The 19323-nt window shown below is 36.6% G+C and overlaps 2 protein-coding genes across 2 annotated transcripts; one reads left to right on the forward strand and one right to left on the reverse strand.

The window, feature by feature from the left end:
• The first annotated feature begins 3690 nt into the window (after positions 1–3690).
• Positions 3691–5727, forward strand: LOC106659287 (ribonuclease P protein subunit p29). The gene is made up of 4 exons (XM_014381731.2): positions 3691–3965; positions 4614–4753; positions 4844–5204; positions 5281–5727. Exons 1-4 carry the CDS (start codon positions 3950–3952, stop codon positions 5415–5417), a joined length of 654 nt encoding a protein of 217 aa, XP_014237217.1. The 5' UTR covers positions 3691–3949; the 3' UTR covers positions 5418–5727.
• A 1329-nt stretch (positions 5728–7056) lies between these two features.
• On the reverse strand, positions 7057–18420 carry LOC106659300 (clathrin heavy chain). The gene is made up of 10 exons (XM_014381757.1): positions 18379–18420; positions 16401–16608; positions 15744–16288; positions 15074–15446; positions 12834–14999; positions 12047–12753; positions 11189–11751; positions 10891–11113; positions 10742–10817; positions 7057–10651 (listed from the first exon to the last, which is right to left on the reverse strand). The coding sequence occupies exons 1-10, from the start codon at positions 18418–18420 to the stop codon at positions 10506–10508; spliced, it is 5049 nt and encodes a 1682-aa protein (XP_014237243.1). The 3' UTR covers positions 7057–10505.
• Between the last annotated feature and the right edge of the window lie 903 nt (positions 18421–19323).

Below are 19323 nucleotides of genomic sequence, written 5' to 3' on the forward strand. Positions count from 1 at the left end.
CGTACGCTGTACATGGCTGTGCTTTCATTCGACTAGCGGAGTTTACTCCTCCCTAGAGGTGCGCACATACCTGCGGAAAAGCGAGTGTGGCCCTTTCCGCAGCGGTGTAGCGCCAGTGCGTCTTTTTGCACTCTTCGCGCGCGTCAACTGTCGCCTCTCGACGAGTTCGAGTACCCCCCGCGCTCGAATGTACGAGTCGCCGTCTATGGCGATTGCAGTTGTCTTTTGTCTGACGGCAGCCGTAAAAACATGTAGAGCTTCCTCCCCCGAATCGACTGTTATCGACTTTACTGTTACCGAGCCGTGTGCTGTCTATTCGACGAGCTCCCTTTCTCTCTATCTTATCGATCCACATTATGAATTCCGTGCGTTGATCGACGATTGCCCACGTCTATATGATTATTATATATACGTGTACGTTCGTCCGCTCGTAAGAGTCGCGTCGCTCCGACGTTTCCTATATGTTTCGCAAGATTCCAATTCGAGATATTACGGATTTCACTGCGCCCTGGACTTTCGCAACAAAAAATTCCAACAATTTGTGCAAGATGAAATCAGAAAATTCGGAGATCAATTTACGTGGTAGCGCTAAGAAAATGATATGAAATCAAAACCGAGTTAAAATAGACGGATATAGCACGCTAGCTTAACAAAATAGACTTTTTACAATCTCCGACCGTCTTGAAGTGAAATTTTGGGTCTGATTCTAGAAAACCCAATATGCCTAAAACTTCTTTTTTCTGCCCACTTCCCATTATACTTTATTTTTAATCATCTGTACAAATGAAGAATTTCGTTTTTTCTTTAAAATTATTTAATAAAAATATTTATGATCCTGAATCCATATTACAAAAATGTTAGCAGGGATCACAAATCTAAGTATTATTTTAAGGACTTTCTTTTTAAATAAAAATTAATAATAAAAGTTATAAGCATGAGCTTTTAATATTTAAACGGGTTTAAGTATAGAATTACATTTATCACATTCTTCCATGAATACTTTTGTAGAAAAATGACGTTTCTTGCATGTCCTGTTATCACAACTTTAGAGAACATAAAAGAAACTTGAAATGCAGGTATCATTTTTTTCCTGAACAGTACAAAATGAGAAAATAGTGCAGTAAAGTAACTTTTGATCATTCAAAGACAATGCTGAACATTCGTTTTTCTTTTCATTTCTATTAGTCGTATTTGGAGAGAATAATCCAAATGAGATTTGAAAATTTATTTTGAGTAAATGTTTGCTAATGAATCTATATTAATGATGTAAAATAATTTTATTGATTACTATAGCTTAAAAATGATTAAAAAATGTTCTTGATTTTGTTCTAATTTCCTGTATTTTTTTAACTCAAAAATTTGCGTGCAATAGATCGCTGGGCACATTACTTATATGAGTTACTCCTATTAAAATGAGAACTCTAAAAAAAATTGACTCAAATATTTTGAAACACGCTCTTGGGAATGAATTTTCCTTATTATTTATGAAAAATATCAATAAAAAATTGCTGTTATTCCATTTCATCTATAGTCTTTGTTGGAATTTCATTTCAATTTTCTAATTTTGAATATGTGAGCGGAGGAAATTTTTCATTGCACTTTGCTTGGTGAGTTAATGCACCATTTAATATTTTCTAATTATTTTTAAACTTGTCAATCGTGTTGTGTTGAAAGCTACAATACTTCTGGTTAGGCTAATTTTGTTCGTTATTCTAACTTTATTCTTACTTTATTCACATTTAAACCATTTACAAAACAATAAATCGCCTTTTATAAAATTTGAGTAAACATTGTCAAACGAATTTTTCCTACAAATATTGAGTTAGTTTAGACAACATTCTAGAAAGGTTTCAAACAATAAGTATATACCTATTCTAAACTTAAATGATTGTAACATTGAGCGTTATCAAGTGAACTATACAGATAAAATAGCACCGAGAGCTGCACAGTACTCCGCAGTAACTGACTAGAACACCAAGCCCCAGAACATGTCGTACTACAAGACCAAATTCCACAATCAGTGGTCTATCGTGAGCAACGTAAGCGTGAACCCGGCAGACCACTCGCCTGTATCGAGCTATGGTACCGTTTTCTGGTCCATCAATGATACGAGCCTTACCACGATTACTATCGCCCAAAGCCAAGGCAGTCTCCTGTCCGAGACGCCTGCGTCACCGACTTATTCACCATCGGACGACGGGTTCCTGTACGGACCATTGTTCTCGCCCATGATGAGCCTTCTCGACAACAACGTCCAGGACTAACTGGAAGTGGTGATTATTAAGCTAGCACGAACTCAATAATCGCGTGGCCCAAATTTCTTACTATCGGTCGCTATTCAAAATTGTGGACGGTTCACGGATCCGCGAAAAATCTCGGCCTTATTTGCCTCAGCCAGCTGTCCAATGTCAACAGAAACTCGATTATCAAGAAAATGCGACGACACATCGGCCGAGGAGTCTGTCAGCACCGTCATGACAATGATTCGCTCAAGAATTTTGATACTCAACTATTCGCCGATCTGCTCGTCAACAGCGTCTGCGTGGGCTTCGAAGGCAGTTAGTGAATATGCTATGAAAATGTGTACGATAAGGCGAATGACTAATTTTTCAATCGATCGACAACTTTTTACTTCATAATTATACTCAACAAGTTTATCATGACTAATCCCTTTCATTGCAGATTATCTTCGTTGAAGGATGGAGAGCAAAATACCATATACAGGGCGTAACTTCTATACATTGCTGGATCGAGATTCATCTTAATGAGCCTTTGCAAGGGGTTGTTAATAATGCTAATGTTTTAATGTTCTGAATATTGGAGGAAAGTCTAAACGCCTCATTATTTTATAATTAATTTTTCAGAAAAAAAATTAGTCACGCATATTGATCGGTCCAAGTACATATTTTCTCTCACAATATCACATAGAAATTGACGTCAATATCGAAATGCAATTAATAATATGAACAAAATCACTGACCGTAAAATTTGATTAAGTTGTTGATTGGCGCAAATTACTCCACTTTGGTATTCTCTTCTCTATTCTTGATATATCAAGATTCATATTGTATTTATTCAAACTGTTCCGTCTATTGCAACGATAACCGCAGTTCTTGTATCTGAAAGGTAGAGCCTTGGGCGTAAGTCCTCTAATGTCCATAAAGTAGCTTTTCAGTTTGAATTTCATACTGCACTGCATATACAATCTCAAGTTTTGACGCAACTTTCTTTTTTCCTTGATCCCCGAAACGCTTGGTCGGACTTGAACTGATGCGACTGATGGACCTGAGCGAGATAATGTCTAGAGGATTCGTCCGACCGTAGGTACTAAAACCTTTCTTGGAGCTACGTGGATGGAGGAATCGGCAGCCGATTATCCGCTATGAAATAATAATCGAGAAACTGATGAACGAAAATGTATAGACAATACAGACACATACATATAAGCAAAAACAACGAATGATTAATATTAAATGTTAAACTCTTGCTTTACAATTGTATTGCAATACGAATTGTCTCTATAAATATAATTTGTAAGTTAATTGCATCATGGCTCATCGATATAAAATATTTAAATTAAAAAATTGATGTTAATGTTGGAGTTTATTTATTTATTGATATTCGGCAGCCAAAAAATATATTGCCCATCGGTCAACTTAATTCGTTTCTTTTGTCCGCGCTCGTTCCAAATACATACCAGTATACTTGCATGTATCCAAAGCGCTCGACATTCCGTCTCTTTCTAACGACTATCCAAGCATGATGAAGAGTGGGGATTGGCGAAAGAGAATCAAAAATTTTCGACTTGCATTACTGTGCCTCACACATACAGTTCACTTGTAATAACTTGTATACACGTTAACACGTTGCATCGCCCGGCGTCTTTACTCTGTCTGTCAGTTAGTTTGTTTTATAGGTTAGGGTAAAACACGTGTGCTCGGCTGTCATAATGAGTTCAGAACCAAGTATGTATAATTTTGTTTAAAAAGGAACTTGTAAACTTTTTAGTACTGCGAGATACTTTACAAATTTTCACCTTTCTATGGTAATTTTTCATCGATATTATTAGAATACTGTTCAACTTCTATACTTTGTTCATTGAATTTATCGTGATCAAATCTTGTTAAAAAGTGGATTAACGATTGTTTTCCAAGTCATTCCTATTGATTTTGAATCATATAAGATTCGTTCTACACCCGTAATACGTAATACAGTAACTAATCAAAAAAACAGAAGAAATTTTCGAATCTAGGAGCTCTTGAAAAAAGTAGCAATTTCGTAAGCAAATGAATCGTATGTGCAATTAAAACAAATTCTAAAATTGCATTAAAATGAAATTATCAACTATCTGATAATTTATTTACTTAATCTTTTTCCAATTAATTTTAAGTTGATCATGCAAACCATATTTTTATATGTTTCATTCATTTCAAAAGCTTAGTATATATTATATGTTGAAAAATTTTAATAAGTAAAACAAGAATTTATCAATATTTGTAACTTTCACTCTGTTACAAAATAAATAAAATTAATAACAAATATTAATTATTTCTATAATTAATTCCAAAATTTTTTCCTAAAATAAATAAATAAAATTAATTATTTCTTTTTAGAAAATATTTGTACACCACTTCCTTCTGGGTTTGGTACCAAAGCAGCAAGTTCTGAACAACGAGAAGAGTATGTCGTTAAATTCTTGGAAAATGCTTTACCATCGTGTGATGTCAATGAAATTAATGATGTACTCAAAAAGGTAAGTCAAAATTCAAATTATTAATTTTACATATTATCTTACATTGAATTAATTTCATGCAGTTTAATTTCTTATTTTGCTTTTTATTAGGATTTCATATTAGATAAACACAAAGGAAAATTTAACAAAAAAAAATGTGAAAAAAATTACATAAAATTGAGAAAAAATATTACTTTTCTTAAGCACCAAACAGACATTCATTATGAAGATATGTTACCATTAAATTCGTTGTGGCTAGGATATATGTTGAATGGCATAGGTAAAATCGTGCCTCCGTCTTTGAGTCCACAGTGCGAGAAAATTTGTCAACAGATGATCAAAGCTGAATATATTGGAGCTAAAATTAGCATTACACGATCAAAATGTCCAAGTTATTATGGTCTTGAGGGTATTATCATATTGGACACCAAATGCACTTTTAAGATAATTAGTAAAGACAATGTCATTCGAAGTAAGTTAAATGTTTAAAATGATTATCAAGCATTCATTGAAGTTTGCAGCAATATTAACTTTTTTTTGCATTCTAGGTATACCAAAAAGTTCTTGTGTTTTTAAAGTACACTTTGGAAAATTCAATTTGGAGGTATTTGGAAAAGACTTATGTATACGTCCAGCAGAGCGCTGTGTGAAAAAATTCAAAACCTTTAATATACCTAAACTTTAGAGCAAATATAAAGTGGAATATTCATTTGACACTATGTATATAGCACTCAACTTAAGTTGTGAATTCGACAGTGAAACAATAAGTTTATTAGAATTACGTAGGAATTTCTATTTGTTTTGTTATTAAATTATTTGAGATATGTACGTTGTACTTGTAACATTTCTTTATTTTCTTCATATTTTTTCGATGAATTTCATTAATTTCATACCATAAATACCTACTAATTACATGTTATGTCAATTACCAGTGTAATATATTTAATAATATATAATAACATAATCATCAAGTATTTATAATATAACTATTTTAATTATTATTTTTTTCTTCAATTCATTTAATATTTTTCCCGTTCTTACAATGATTCTCTTAATTTTTTGACGCAGTAAAAATTATGATTATAGTGATTCAATAAATATATATGTAAATAATTATTTTAATCGATACATAACAACAACAAATGAAACGAACGACATTGAATCATCAACACTTGACTTCTATACTTTTGGAGGGAAAAAAGTAATACGGTTCAAGACCCTTATGTGTCTATCCATTATTGTATCATAAGTAAAATGTTTACTCAATTTAAGATTAATTGCGAAGTAAATAATTTTACTGTAAAATTTGTATCCAGGGAATGTTCAAAATTTATAAATTCAATATAATTCAAAAAATCAAATAAACATTTTCCAGTTACAAAGATAGTGTAAAGATTGCAATAAAGAACTAAAAGAAAAATATAACGGACATTAAGGATACCATACACCTGTGCGTGGACGGTTAGACTAAAATATAGAAATAAGAATTTCAATACAAAAAAACATGGTCATCCAAAAGTTACACAATGATCACAAAAACGATATAGGTGCGGATTGGAAAAAATTTCAATGTACAAGATCTTCGCTATGTCCACATACAAGATAAAATTAATGCTAATAATAAAAAAAGATAAAGTATGATTATAAAAATAATGTAATGATACTCATAGCTGAAACGAAATTTGGCGCTACGAATCGTTTGTGGGTAGCCCAAATCTATTAATTCGTCGTTCGCAATAACAAGATCGCACTCAAATTGCTATTATACACCCCGTGTGAATTTAGGGCAGGGCATGTTTACAAAAGCCTACACGATAAACTCAGTAGGCATGTATACGAACCAAAACGCTATTTTTTTCGTGGAGTTAAGCCATGTTCTCTTACACGTTATCTCTCAATCAACTATTTCAAACACTTCATAAACGCACACATTATTTATCGTTTAACACGAAAAGTTGATTTATAGGAGTATTTTTTCCTGATTTTGTTTTACATGTATTTATAATATAATATATAACTTCAGAACATCGACAAATACATACACGCATGTAGGGAGCAGCCTAATTTCAAGCCAACCACGCATTTATAAACTCAAATTCATTTCTTTTATACAATTGTCTCACATTTTACAATCGCCAACTGTTAAATGTTTCGCGTTTTGCATTAAGCAGCACAGGCAAGTATACAAGTACTTGTATAGTCAGCTAAAAAATTCGCCCATGCTATAATAAATAGTTTTCTGGGTTCAATATTGAAGGATACATCAACAATACTATTTCAGGCAAGCTTCTGAATTGCAAAAGTTTAGAGACCATCTATGAAAGTTTCATTCACCACAATCATATTTAATATCATTAAATTCTTTTCTTTGTCATAATTATTTATCTACAAATTTGCAACATCATCTCGTGATATTTGATACATTTGCGAATCAAATCGTTTCATAGTCAACTTTTCTATATTCCCTCTTAAATATCGATCTGTCCACCCAGTTTAATGTTATACAAGAAGAAGAATACACAAGAATTGGTGATACACACTTATCGAACGAACGACAATCACTCTACAATTTCTCTTACATCATAGTATTAATGTATTTACTTTCATTTATCGCTCTAATAATTCAAATAATAATGATTATTTGTTACTAGTGTTTAAATTGATGAAATCATTGACGTATTAACAAACTGATCACGTTTTTCCCATGAAGTTCATTTTATCAAATGCAAATTCTTACGAATTATTGATCACGAGCGCATGTAAATAAGATACTATCCTCACGCTATTTGACTCGTATCATCGTATAGTTCAGTACTATGTTATCGAAGAGAATTAATGTTTTATTTTAAAAAGCTTTGGTGAATGTATTTTGCACGATAGCGATTACATTATTAACATTAATTCATATCAAAAATCTACAATTGAAAATCATCGCTTATGTAACTTTTGATAAAACTATTATTGCTGGCATTTCTTTGGACCCGTTTTAAAAACTATTTTATAATGATTTTCATATTAAATATGACTATTGATATAAATAAACTACGTTTAAAAAACGGGTTGAAGGTATGACAGTCATTTATTCACTTTAAATGAAAAATAACTTTGATATGAATTCATTGTTAATATTCATAAATTATCTATACTTTAGTATAAATTCTTATATGCATTTAGTTATTGTAAACGATAACCAGAATCGACTTGCACAAAGCGTGTAAAAAGTTGAAGACTTGTGTAAATTCTTTTATTATTAAATAAATCCATTCGAGTTTTATAAAAAAGATCATCAAAGAGTCGTCTTCATTTCGCAAATATGCAATCAGAAAATGTTTTATATGATAATTATGATCAAAAATTTAAATAAACGGCAATTTCATGAGAGAAGTTATTTGGTACTTTCGAACTCATCAACTGATAAGTTGTATTAATCCACTTTTTTATCGTCAGAATGATCGTTAAAGCTCTTTATTTATACAATAAAACGAAAGTTAATTTTACGTGAACGCGTGAAAACTTTTTTACAATTGCAAAGTATATTCTCAATTTTTTGAGATATCCGATTAAAATTATTATTTGTGATAAAGCACCCATCAATTCTACTAATAGTATCTTTGAAAGAACGTCCTAAAAATATTTTAATCAACTGTTCAAGTTTTTATCAAAATATGCAATTACTCAAATAAAAAACTAATGATCTCTGTCCATTTCTTATATTTTCTTCCATTAAAACTTCAATTGTGCATACGTTAATAAATTTTTATAACAAACATCAAAGAATTTTTTAACTATTTATTTATCCATTTTCTTCAAATTATAATTAGTTAATCTGAATAAACATTAATCAGTATGCTTTTTAATGTGTTTATTTTATATTTTAAATGCAATACATAGAAATCTAAATAAACTTATTAATGAATAATGCACAAAATAATAAACGAAAGTAAAAATATATTCATTCTTATAAACTGATGCTGATTTCGAATTAGTGAATGCTATTTTGATCATTCCAGCGTATAATCAATCTTATTGAAAAATAATTCATTTTCGATGAAAAAATAACCAGCTCTACTGAATTTTTAAGTCAATTTATGTGATATTATCTTATTTTTAATATTTGAGAGTTTGTGTAACACATAAAAGTCACGAAGTTAATACTGATCTCACAAACCCGTATTCAAAATTTAATTCGGACTAAAAACAGAATTGTAATTGCAAAATATTGTCAGAGTTTCCTTCGTTTCTCCTACATCAAGAAGTTATTTGAATAGACGAACCTGCGCCTCAGTATGCAATTTCATCACGTACTTTTATAACTTTAAACAACTAGAGTAGGTGATTTCTTGGAAGTCTCTCACGTTAAGGATTTCTTTTCTAGCCGATAAGATTTTAGCTTACTTAGGCTACAATCATAACCGCAATAATTTTGTTCTTGGACAGCATAACTCAATTACATAATTCAAAAATTACATCATTCTAAGAGGTCTTTTAAATTGTTGCATTTACTTTTTTTCTTTTGAGTGATTTCTTGAAAACACTCGGGAATTCGTAGTTAACTGACCAAATAGAAAATCAAAATAAAGTATAATAAAGATTTTCTATTGTTGAGTACAGTTAACAAAAGGTAGTGATCGTTACAAGGTGCCTATATTTTTATGTAGACCTGGAAGATTTTCTGTACGTAAGCCATTCTGGAGAAATTTGATTATACAAAATCCGCTAATTGAATGAGTATTTTCGGTTGTCAAAATTATATTTTCATTATTAGTTGGAATCAAGTTTAGATACGAATACAACTAGTTTCGCATTTTTAATTTCAAGTTTTTAAAGCATGCAGATGAATGGCATTATCCCGAATCAGTAATTAAAAGATAGCTGAGTTTGCGGACCCAAAAAGAAAGACAGTAAGTGCTACTTCATTTCTTACGATAAATATCGTTAAAACTTTAGTGATAATTATTGTTGCGTAGATTTAGGTGGATTGATAAAAATTTTTAAGTAGAGACTTTTTCTGGTATCTTAGGGCATAAGGCAGTGTTAGCATTGTAGAAGATGTCGCGATGTTCAATATATTGATTTTTAGAATTAAACACTTTTAAAATTGTTTTTACAAAGTATTTAAAAAAAACTAATTCAAACAGTTTTTTGTCTAGAAATCTTTATCTATTTAAATTTATTTTTCTGGTTAAATTATATTAAACTATTATCATTTATTTGTTTATTTGATATAATTTATGATTATATTTGATAATTCATTTTTATTCAGAAATTAAAAAATAATTTCTTATCGTTCACGTATTTCTAACCTTATATTGAATAAATTCATCACTTAATTCTCACAAAACATTAAATGTTACCAATTAGATAACAAACACATTCTCTTATAAGAATACCGTGTATAGACAATTTGCATACAATCAAGTTTTTTGAAACAAAAAAACAAAATACTCATCATATACAGCATCAATGAACGGCATTCTGATAAATATTTTGACGAAATGAGAGTTTTATGAGCATAAATTTGAAGCAGAGTATAAGCGATTACTCTGATGATAAAAAACGAATAAATAGAAAAATCGATTAAAATGGATGAAAGTACCCAGTAGCTTCTCTTACATGGATGTCGAATATTGACACCGTATATATTAAGCGTTTCGTTTGATGCAACACTCATATTTCATCATCGTTGAAAATAGATGACAATGATGTTGATGCTTCAATAATGATGTTTGGTGTCGGGCTGCTCTTACATGGCTCTTGCGTAATAATTGGCGTCTCACATACCGTACGCCTGGTAGGCTGCTGCAGTTGCTGCTGCAGGTGGTGCGTAAACACCTTGCGTCGGTGCCCCGTAAACTTGCTGGGGTGCATAACCTGGGGCCATCATACCTGGACCAGCTGTTAGCATGAGTTGTGGTTCCGCTGAACAGTAAAACAGAAAGTTTTTTATTTAATTTCACTTACATGTCATATTTATTTTATTGTATTAGGCAATGAAAATGAAAAACTTACGCATTATCATGGATTTATGTTCTTGGATATCAGTCTCCTCAACACGACGACTTTCAGCTTCTTCCAATTTATCGACCTTTAAATTTATTTACGTTTATATTAATTTGCACTTTTAGAAATTCTTACAATTAACTCAGAGAAATATATACCTTAGAAATATATTCACGAGATACTTGAATAAGATAAGGCATTGCAAAGTGCATAATTTGGTGTCTCCACGCAAGTTCTAATATAACATCTGGATGAAGTAAATCGTAGCAATGGAATAGGCAAGCGGCAAAACAGTCCTTGGAATCTCTCTCCAGGAACCACTCAAGCAATTCTTCCGCAACCTCGTGATTGCGGGATTCAGCAGCGTACTCCATAGCATCTCTGTAGAATACGAATATTATTAGGTATTCAAACTAAAATCAAAAAATTATTGTAAATAAGAGGTAATAAACACACCTGAAAAGTCTATCTTTTTTACAAAGTTCAACAGATTGTTTCCACCTATTGTTGCCCTTATACAAATAGGCGGCGATTCTACGGAATTCGATAAGTTCATGTTTTTCCAATTGTTGCGCCAGCGCAATATTGTCAAAGTTGTCGAATGCATCGATAGATGTTCTTAAACCTTGATAGTCTTCCTCGTCGATGAGCAGCCCATTAAGAGCTTCATTGATGGCTTTGTTATTGAGTGATTGTACTGATCTCAGGTAAGGTTTGACCAGTTGCAAATGATTAGTACGACTAAAGTAAGCCACAGCGCGAGTATGATCCATACGTGGAGCCAAAACGAGAAGAATATCGTTCAGCAAGAGAGGCTTGAACTCGACGTAAAATTGGATGGCTTTGTAGTAAAGCTCAACGTTGGCGACTTTTGTAATGACGTCCTTGAAGTGACCCTCGCGCCAAGCTTCTGTTGGATGCTGCATCATTGCGAGTACAGCATTGTCATATTCTTCGTATTTGTCGTACAGAAAGACGAGTTCAGCCCACAAATGTGCTGATTCAGCAGCGCGCAGTACCTATCGCATGCAATAAAAACTTTATTAATATCTAATATGATTTTACGGCGATTCAAAAGTACACGTGTAAAACAAGGAATTTAAGTGTCATAACGAGTAATTTTAATTCAGACATCATAAAAGAAATGAGAAGTCAAAAAAATGACTCCTCTCTTAAGTATTATGTTTCTTTTAAAAAGCTCAAGTGAAACATTAGCTGAACAAGGTAAAGCAATAAGAGAACTATATTATATTCATAACATCCGTTCGAAATTCTAAGTGAAAATAAGCCACATAAACAATTCGAAACACTTACCTTAGGGATATTAACACGCGACCAGAAGAGCTCGAGATGCTCCCTCATTCTCTGAGGCTTATACTTGCTGTAGAGAATAGCCAATTCTGTAAACATTCCCATGTGGGCTCTCTCCAGACCAAGAGCGGCCTCCAATAAATTGATGAGTTCTTCGAAGTGTCCTCTATCCTGATAATAATTAATCAAGTCTTCAAGTTCGTCAGCGTGCACGACGATATGTAAGCCGCACATCTGAGCGAGTCTAAATTCTTCGCTGTCTACACAAGCGAAGCAAACTTCTTTCCACGTACGGGTTGAGTTAGCTTTTCTTGCGCTATCGACAGCTCCTTGGAATTCCTTCAAGTGCACGAGCGTGATAGCAAGACGTGCGAAGTTCGATACGTTGTTGTAGAGCAATTTGGCTGGTTCGTACATTTTATCATCGAAGCAACGATCACCGATCTTTTGGATATCTGCATGATTTGGTCCGGACATGAACTCTTCTAAATCACTCAAACGGTTAGTGCGAGCGTAGGCGTAAATAAGCTCCGACTCGATGAAGGACTCGCGCGCCTTTTTGCGAGCCATTTGCAAGTAACGTACTAGATCGTCCCAATGTGAAGTACGATGGGCCGTTTCAACGACATCGACGTACGCGGATGGATCGTCAGCTTTGATAAAACTGTCGATAGCTTCTTTTACCTTGCCTTGCTGCAGTTGCGCCCGGGCTGAAAATTGATAGAGCGTTGAAAATATCTGTTGCAAAAGTAATTATCACATAACAACCATGTCTTTGACTACGACTTACCCAACTGCGACCAGACTGCGGGTTCGTTGCATCTCTCAGCAAACTCGTAGGCTCTATCAAGATTTTTCACTTGCTCGATGAGTACTTGAATAGCGGAAGTATTGACATCGAATTTCTTGAAAATAGCAAATGCCTCCTCGTACAGCTCGTTGTTGATAGCAATATTAGCGATGTCGGGTGCGTCGTAGTTATCTAGACGGTTTATGTACTCCATGACACGGCTACGATCAGCCTTGATGGCTGTGAGAATGAGAAGATTCTGCAAATTTCTGTGCTCGCTGAATACACTGCTGTCAAGGACAATTTTCTCAAGTAACTCAATCAGCTCGTTTGGCAAATCAGCGGTCATGAAAGCTTTTACAGTGACGGAGATGTCTTCAGGATCTTGTGTCTCGGACAAAGCAGTCTGAACTACTTGATCAATGAGCGGTCTCTTGTAGGGATTACTCTCTTGCAATACCTCGGCCCAAAGCTCAGGATCACGTCTACGCACAAGGTAGCGCGCTTCGCTTTTAAATAGGCTGTTTTCGTTGCAAACGCTGATCAATTCGCGATCGCATTGGCCTCGCTCGTAGGCGATGCAGGCCAGATGGGGGTCGCGCTTCTCACAGTACTTGCCGACGACTCTGCTGTCGTAGAACTGATTTTCACGGAGGAATCGTTCGGGATTATTGTTGCTGTCGATGTAAATCTTGGCGAGAGCATTGTGAGTTGCAGGCTCGTTGCAGCTCTCGTGGAGCCGAGATTCCAACCATGGGAGCAAGAGCTTAAGTCGATTGCGTTTCTCAACCTCTTCGACGAGCTCGTCTGTCGAAAATTGACCACGAACGACAAGAATGAGGTTTTTGATTATATCTTCGGAGCAATCCACATCGAGCAAACCACCGATGACCACTGGCAGTCGGGATGGATTAACTTTTTGCACATAGATTTCAATGTATTTCTGTAAATTGTTGCGGTAAAGATACAATACAAGGTCGTGCACAAAGTCGAAACGATCGCAAACAATGATGAGCGGCAGTTGATCGACTAGTTTAGCCTCCTTGAGGAAATTTTTCACGCGTTCTGGATTATAACAGTTGCTTTCACGACAAATACGCTCGACTTCCTTGATTTGACCGGTTTTGCAAGCGGCTTGGATGTACTTGAAGTGAACCTCTTGGTCTTGGCTGAAGTTAACAATTGATCCGAGGAAGTAAAAGAGACTCTCGTAAGATTTGAAACTCTCGAAAAGATCAATTAGAGCTTTAGTGGTGAGTTGTTCGTGATATTTGGTCGCTATTTGCACGCATATCTGCAGATTTTGGCGCATGTTAGCGGTGAGCATGGCTTTGAGACACTCAAGCGAGTCCTCGACCGATAGAGTGCCGAAGAAACCTACGAGCCAGTCGGGAGACAAAAGATGGGTATGTACAACTGCGCGCTTGATGTCGTACAGGTCGGTGTAATGCTCGAGAGCACGCTGCAGCAGACCCGCTTTCTCACACAGTTGGGCAACGTGAGCCTTGTCGTAATGGGTGAACATCTGATTGCTGAGAATTGCGTCGGCAACCTGTGGCGCAGACATGAGATTCATTTCGAGCAAACGAGTTTGCAGAGCACCTTCGGTTGGTCTGTTGTTCTTCAATGCATCCAAAAGGAAGGCAGTGCATTGCTGCACCATATTTTGCTCCATAAATATATCAACAATTTGATTGATGTCAGCGAGAGGTTCATCGTCCTGCACGAGCATCTGAGCGAAAAGCACTCCTTGGTCGGGATTGATTCGCATGACGTTGCGTAACAAAAATATGTAATCCGGCGTGTAGGAAACTTTCTTAGCGTAGAGAACGATTTTTGAGAATTGTCCGGTCTCGGCAAAGCATTGTATCACCTTATTGGGTACGTTGGCCCGAAGATAAACGCTGAGAGCTAGTGTTGGGTCGACTTGTTTCACCAAGTCACCGAGTTCTTCGGAACATTCTAGCTTGTCTTCTTTCAACCATTTTTCAAGCAGTTGTTTTCGACCCTGTACGAGCACTGGTCTGCATAGCTCAAGAGATTCATATTTGTTAAGCTGACCCTGATCTAGGAGAATACCGAAATACTGCAAAAGAGGCGATGTTTGGCCCTGTGACGTAGGTACTTGTTGGAACTTCTGTATTGTACCAGGTGTACGTAAGATTCCTGAATTGAAATGATCGTATTAAAATCGATATTCGAGTACTCCTCAAAACTCTTAGAGGAAAAAATAAACTTACCTTTGGGAGCGTTGGCAGCAACTTTAGCAGCCTCTGCATATTGACCATTTTGGAAGAGCATGTTGAATTTTCTCACAAACAAATCTTCGGCACCCGATAAATTATTGCGAACTGCCATTCGTAACGCTAATTCGGGGTTTTGCAAAACACCATTGATGTATGGAATGATATTTTCTTCTTCAACTGAAACCGATAGTACTTGACCTTTGCGGTTGACTCCAATAATGCCTCCAGATTGTTCGTGAGGCGCTGTTACGAAGATCGTTTCGCTGGATATGCGATTCATAAATATGCATGTTGCCGATTCGATGTCGTACATATGGATGTAACCATACTTCGTGATCAAATAAATCACATCGTATTTGGAGCTCACCTATAATATTTTAAATACAAATTGAACAACACATACACTGATTTAATGATAGAAGAAGGTGATTGTTTTGAAAGTTCTATACATATGTCAAATATAAGATAAGAAAAATTTCCTAATGCATGCTACGAACTCTGATAAGTATAAAATTGAAAAGAATTCATGAATTTAATGATAAGTTGAATGATACATTTAATTTTATGATAGAATTATAATAGCCTTCATAAAAGCCTATTATTATTCTGAAACTTATTTTGGATAGTCTTTTCTCAAATATCATTATTTAGTGTATTTTCATACCTGCATAGCTACTGGAAAATCATTTCCAGCTTCTGGTGGGAAAAATACATCTACAGCTTTTTTAGGGAATGGTTGATTATTAGCTGGTGTATTTCCAACTTCAATAATGTGTAATTTAGCTCCTTGTACAGTTCTTACAGCAAAACAAAATAAATTGCTTGGCTCAGCATTGCTTTCCATCTTGAATTGGGCAAATGATGCTGCATGACCCTCAATGGGTTGAGAACATTTACGTTCCACCGAGTACAACTGCATATTTCCAACAACTCTATTGTTGTGAGCAGAAATTCCAATTAACAAAAGCCATGATTGTTTGATATCAGTGCGATAATTAATTATTTGACAGCCTAGTAAAGATTGGTGACGGTCAAATGCTTTGCTTGGTTGCGAATCTCCTTCCATAGACCAATGATATACTGAGGATTCTGTTACTAGTGCTAAGGTATTCAATGATATCCATTTCCAAAACACTACATCTTCAGTCATTGTATGTGCCTTCATTTTAGATTTCATTTCAATGTTGAAAATTTGAAGGGTTTTTTGAGCTATAAACAATAAATTAATTTGTGAGCAATGAAAAAGTGTTTTAAAATCAATGCAGTATACAACAGCACTTGAAAATTGTCACAATAATTTGAGTTTGTGATGCAAATTTACCTTTAAGTGCAATGACTTTACTGGCTGGATTCATAATAGCCGAATCAGCAGATATGGGTCTGCGGATGGGATTGGTTGTGTCATTCATGTCAATAATAACCACCTGTGCAGTGTCACCAACTTTTTCTCGGACACAGATGAACTTGTCCGATTCCATGGTGACTGTATTGAAGCTGACATTGTTGGCATTGATCCCCACAGCAGTGAGCTATTTATAGATGTAAAATAAATCATTTGAATGCTTCGATCATATTTTTGAATTTGATTTAGTAGTAAAGATTTGGCTTAAAGCAGAATTGGGAAAAATCGCGTAGTGAGAATTTGAAGGATATTAAAAGTTTTCAAAGAAAATGAAAAATGAGTATTTAATTGCATACAGCCGAGCGCATATCTCGGGCGCAAGAGCGATTAATTCAATAAGTGAAAGTAATGTGCCTCTGTGCCGAGTTAAAGAGACAATTAATAAGCCGACCCATACACAAATGTACTTGTGAGAGGATGAATCACGGGTACGGACATATCATTGCATCAAAGGGCCGTCGACGCGTATTATGCGCAGGTTTATGCTCGATAATTATTTGTGCATAAATGAAAGCATGTTGGCTTTGTTGTGAGGGCCCATCAACACATGCGTCTCGGTGCTCGTCGATTTGAATTGAGGCACGATTGCTCGGGTACATTGCGAGATGAAGAAGAAGAAGAAGCTATCATCGCGATAGATTGCGCGCGCGTGCATAATACACATCACCTCTCTCCGACTCTCTCGGTCTCTCGTCTCGCGGTCATCGGTATATGCAGCTTAATATGTGTGAAATGATGCACGCACACATGCACACATAGGATAGAGAGAGAGACGCCTGCTACTGCGTGTCCGTGTACACATAGGTAAGCGTCCATACATACATATGATAATAAAAAAATTGCGAAACGGCGCGGCAAGAATATCATCAATCGTGCACATTATGAAGCGATCGTCAACATACATATCTACGACGTGTCATAAAAGGGGCGTGTACGATTGTGTACACTGCTGCTAGCACACGCATCCGTGTGTGTTGTATATATGTAGTTTTGCGCTGTAGCGTGTGTGTTGTTCGGCATATTACGGTATTGTATGTAGCAAACATTATAACGAAAAATAGCTTGATACGAGCGCGAGCAGAGGCGTATAACGCCGACAAGGAAATCTGGTTGAAAGCACATTTCGCGAAAGCGCATATTATCGCGTCGCCGGACAGCCGCATTTGTGTAGAATGGCCTGAGTAATACGTACGCTACTGGAGCCCGCGTATGAGTGTGTGTGTATGTGTTTGTGTATGGGTGTTTGTTTGTGTGCATGTGAATGCACGCATGCAAGGATGCATGCATCTACGTTTCTCTCTCTCTCTCTCTGCGCGTATGTATGAATGTACATTTATGCGAAGCTGCACAGCGCGAAAAAGAGAGAGAGAGAGAGAGAGAGAGAAGCAGACGTGGCTAGTTGTAGGCTCTCTAATCGATTGCCGCCCTCCCTCCCGTCCCTCTTATATATCTCTCTTGCTCTCTCTTGCTCATTCTTACGTATGGCGTATGTGTGTACAACTTGTATTCGCATACCTATACAAACGTCTGTCGTTCGAGATGTTGCAAGATAAGCGCACACACATACACGCGAATGTACTCTCGGGCATTCACTCACACAGGCACTCATCAAGAATGTAACTCTTTAAGCGAGCGACCGAGAGAGCCAGACAGACAGACAGATAAACGAACGGAAAATGAGCGATGACGAATAGAGGATATCGGCCCAAGAGGAAAGCATAAGTTTTGCAGCGCTGCGGCTAGAAGGGACTTTCGGAGCGCGGCTCGTAAACGGAGTCGTTGCTGGGCCTGGCTGCGGTTCGCGATGCGCGTATACGGTACAACGCACACACCCGGTGCAGGTGTAAAAACGGAGCGCGCGACCGTATCGGCGCGTCGGAGGGGGCGCCCCGCGTACCTGTAGGTGTTCCTGAAACCGAATGGGTAGCAGCTGCGTCATCCTGACGTCGTCTCTGGCGTTACTTCAGATCCGTGGCGATGATGTACGTGCTGAATTGTAGTAGCAGCGCCGACTGCCGAGTCTGACGCATTCGCTTCCGAGCGCTTTCGGGGTTAAACAGCAACTTGTGTACTCGCACTATAAAGATGATGATCACTCGACGCGACTCGGTGTCGCCTCTCTGACTGTTCACTGTCGTTGTCCTACTGTTATGTGTTTAATCTTTACTATGACGTACGTATGTGTGTGTGTGTGTGTGTATGTACGCGCGAGCTAGTGTTTGTCCACAAGATCGCTGCTGCTGCTGCTGCTTGGATCGAGTTCGCTACGTATGCTGCTTGACAGTTGCGGCCTCTCTACAACGATTCAGCACTGCCTGCGCGAAGAACCCCGACGTTAAACACACTATTGTACAGTATGCTCGATGCTCCCGATGCTCGGAGCGGCGGTGTACGATAAGCGAGTGTAGTAGCGATTCGAGCACGCTCGAATTTATAACTGTGACTCCGATTTCACTCGCTCTTACGAACGCACGCTATGCTAGGCACTGCGGTTGTTAAACTGACTTTGGAGCGGCGGCGGCGGCGGCAGCGGCTACGACGACGACTACTGCCGACGAGATGCGAGTCACGGGTCAGCTTCTATGTGTGCGAACGCACTGCCAACATTTTCTACCTGTCTCTTTCTCGCGATTATCATTCAGCAATGTCTTGCCAGTTGCCTCCCTCCCTAGCACACACACACACACGCTCTCTCTCTCTCTCTCTGTCCCTCTTGCCACTTGTACCGCAGACTTCTATGTAACTGCACGCCAACGTTTTATAACCTGCTCGGCTTGCCTCGATCACGCTTCTACGTCGAGAACGTCGAGCAAGAAAATGTCAATAAGAGTGACGATTCGGG

This window comes from Trichogramma pretiosum, unplaced genomic scaffold (assembly GCF_000599845.2).
Source record: "Trichogramma pretiosum strain Unisexual culture from Peru unplaced genomic scaffold, Tpre_2.0 scaffold85, whole genome shotgun sequence".
Classification (NCBI taxonomy): Eukaryota; Metazoa; Arthropoda; class Insecta; order Hymenoptera; family Trichogrammatidae; genus Trichogramma; species Trichogramma pretiosum.

Excerpts from the sequence above, each read along its gene's own strand:
- LOC106659287 (XM_014381731.2), top strand. Across the intron at positions 4,754-4,843 it reads TTAATGATGTACTCAAAAAG|GATTTCATATTAGATAAACA; the intron begins GTAAGTCAAAAT and ends GCTTTTTATTAG. Across the intron at positions 5,205-5,280 it reads TAAAGACAATGTCATTCGAA|GTATACCAAAAAGTTCTTGT; the intron begins GTAAGTTAAATG and ends TTTGCATTCTAG.
- LOC106659300 (XM_014381757.1), bottom strand. The coding sequence starts at position 18,420 with ATGACGCAGCTGCTACCCATTCGGTTTCAGGAACACCTACAG. Across the intron at positions 16,609-18,378 it reads GGTTTCAGGAACACCTACAG|CTCACTGCTGTGGGGATCAA; the intron begins GTACGCGGGGCG and ends ATCTATAAATAG. Across the intron at positions 12,754-12,833 it reads CGCAGTCTGGTCGCAGTTGG|CCCGGGCGCAACTGCAGCAA; the intron begins GTAAGTCGTAGT and ends ATCAATTTTCAG.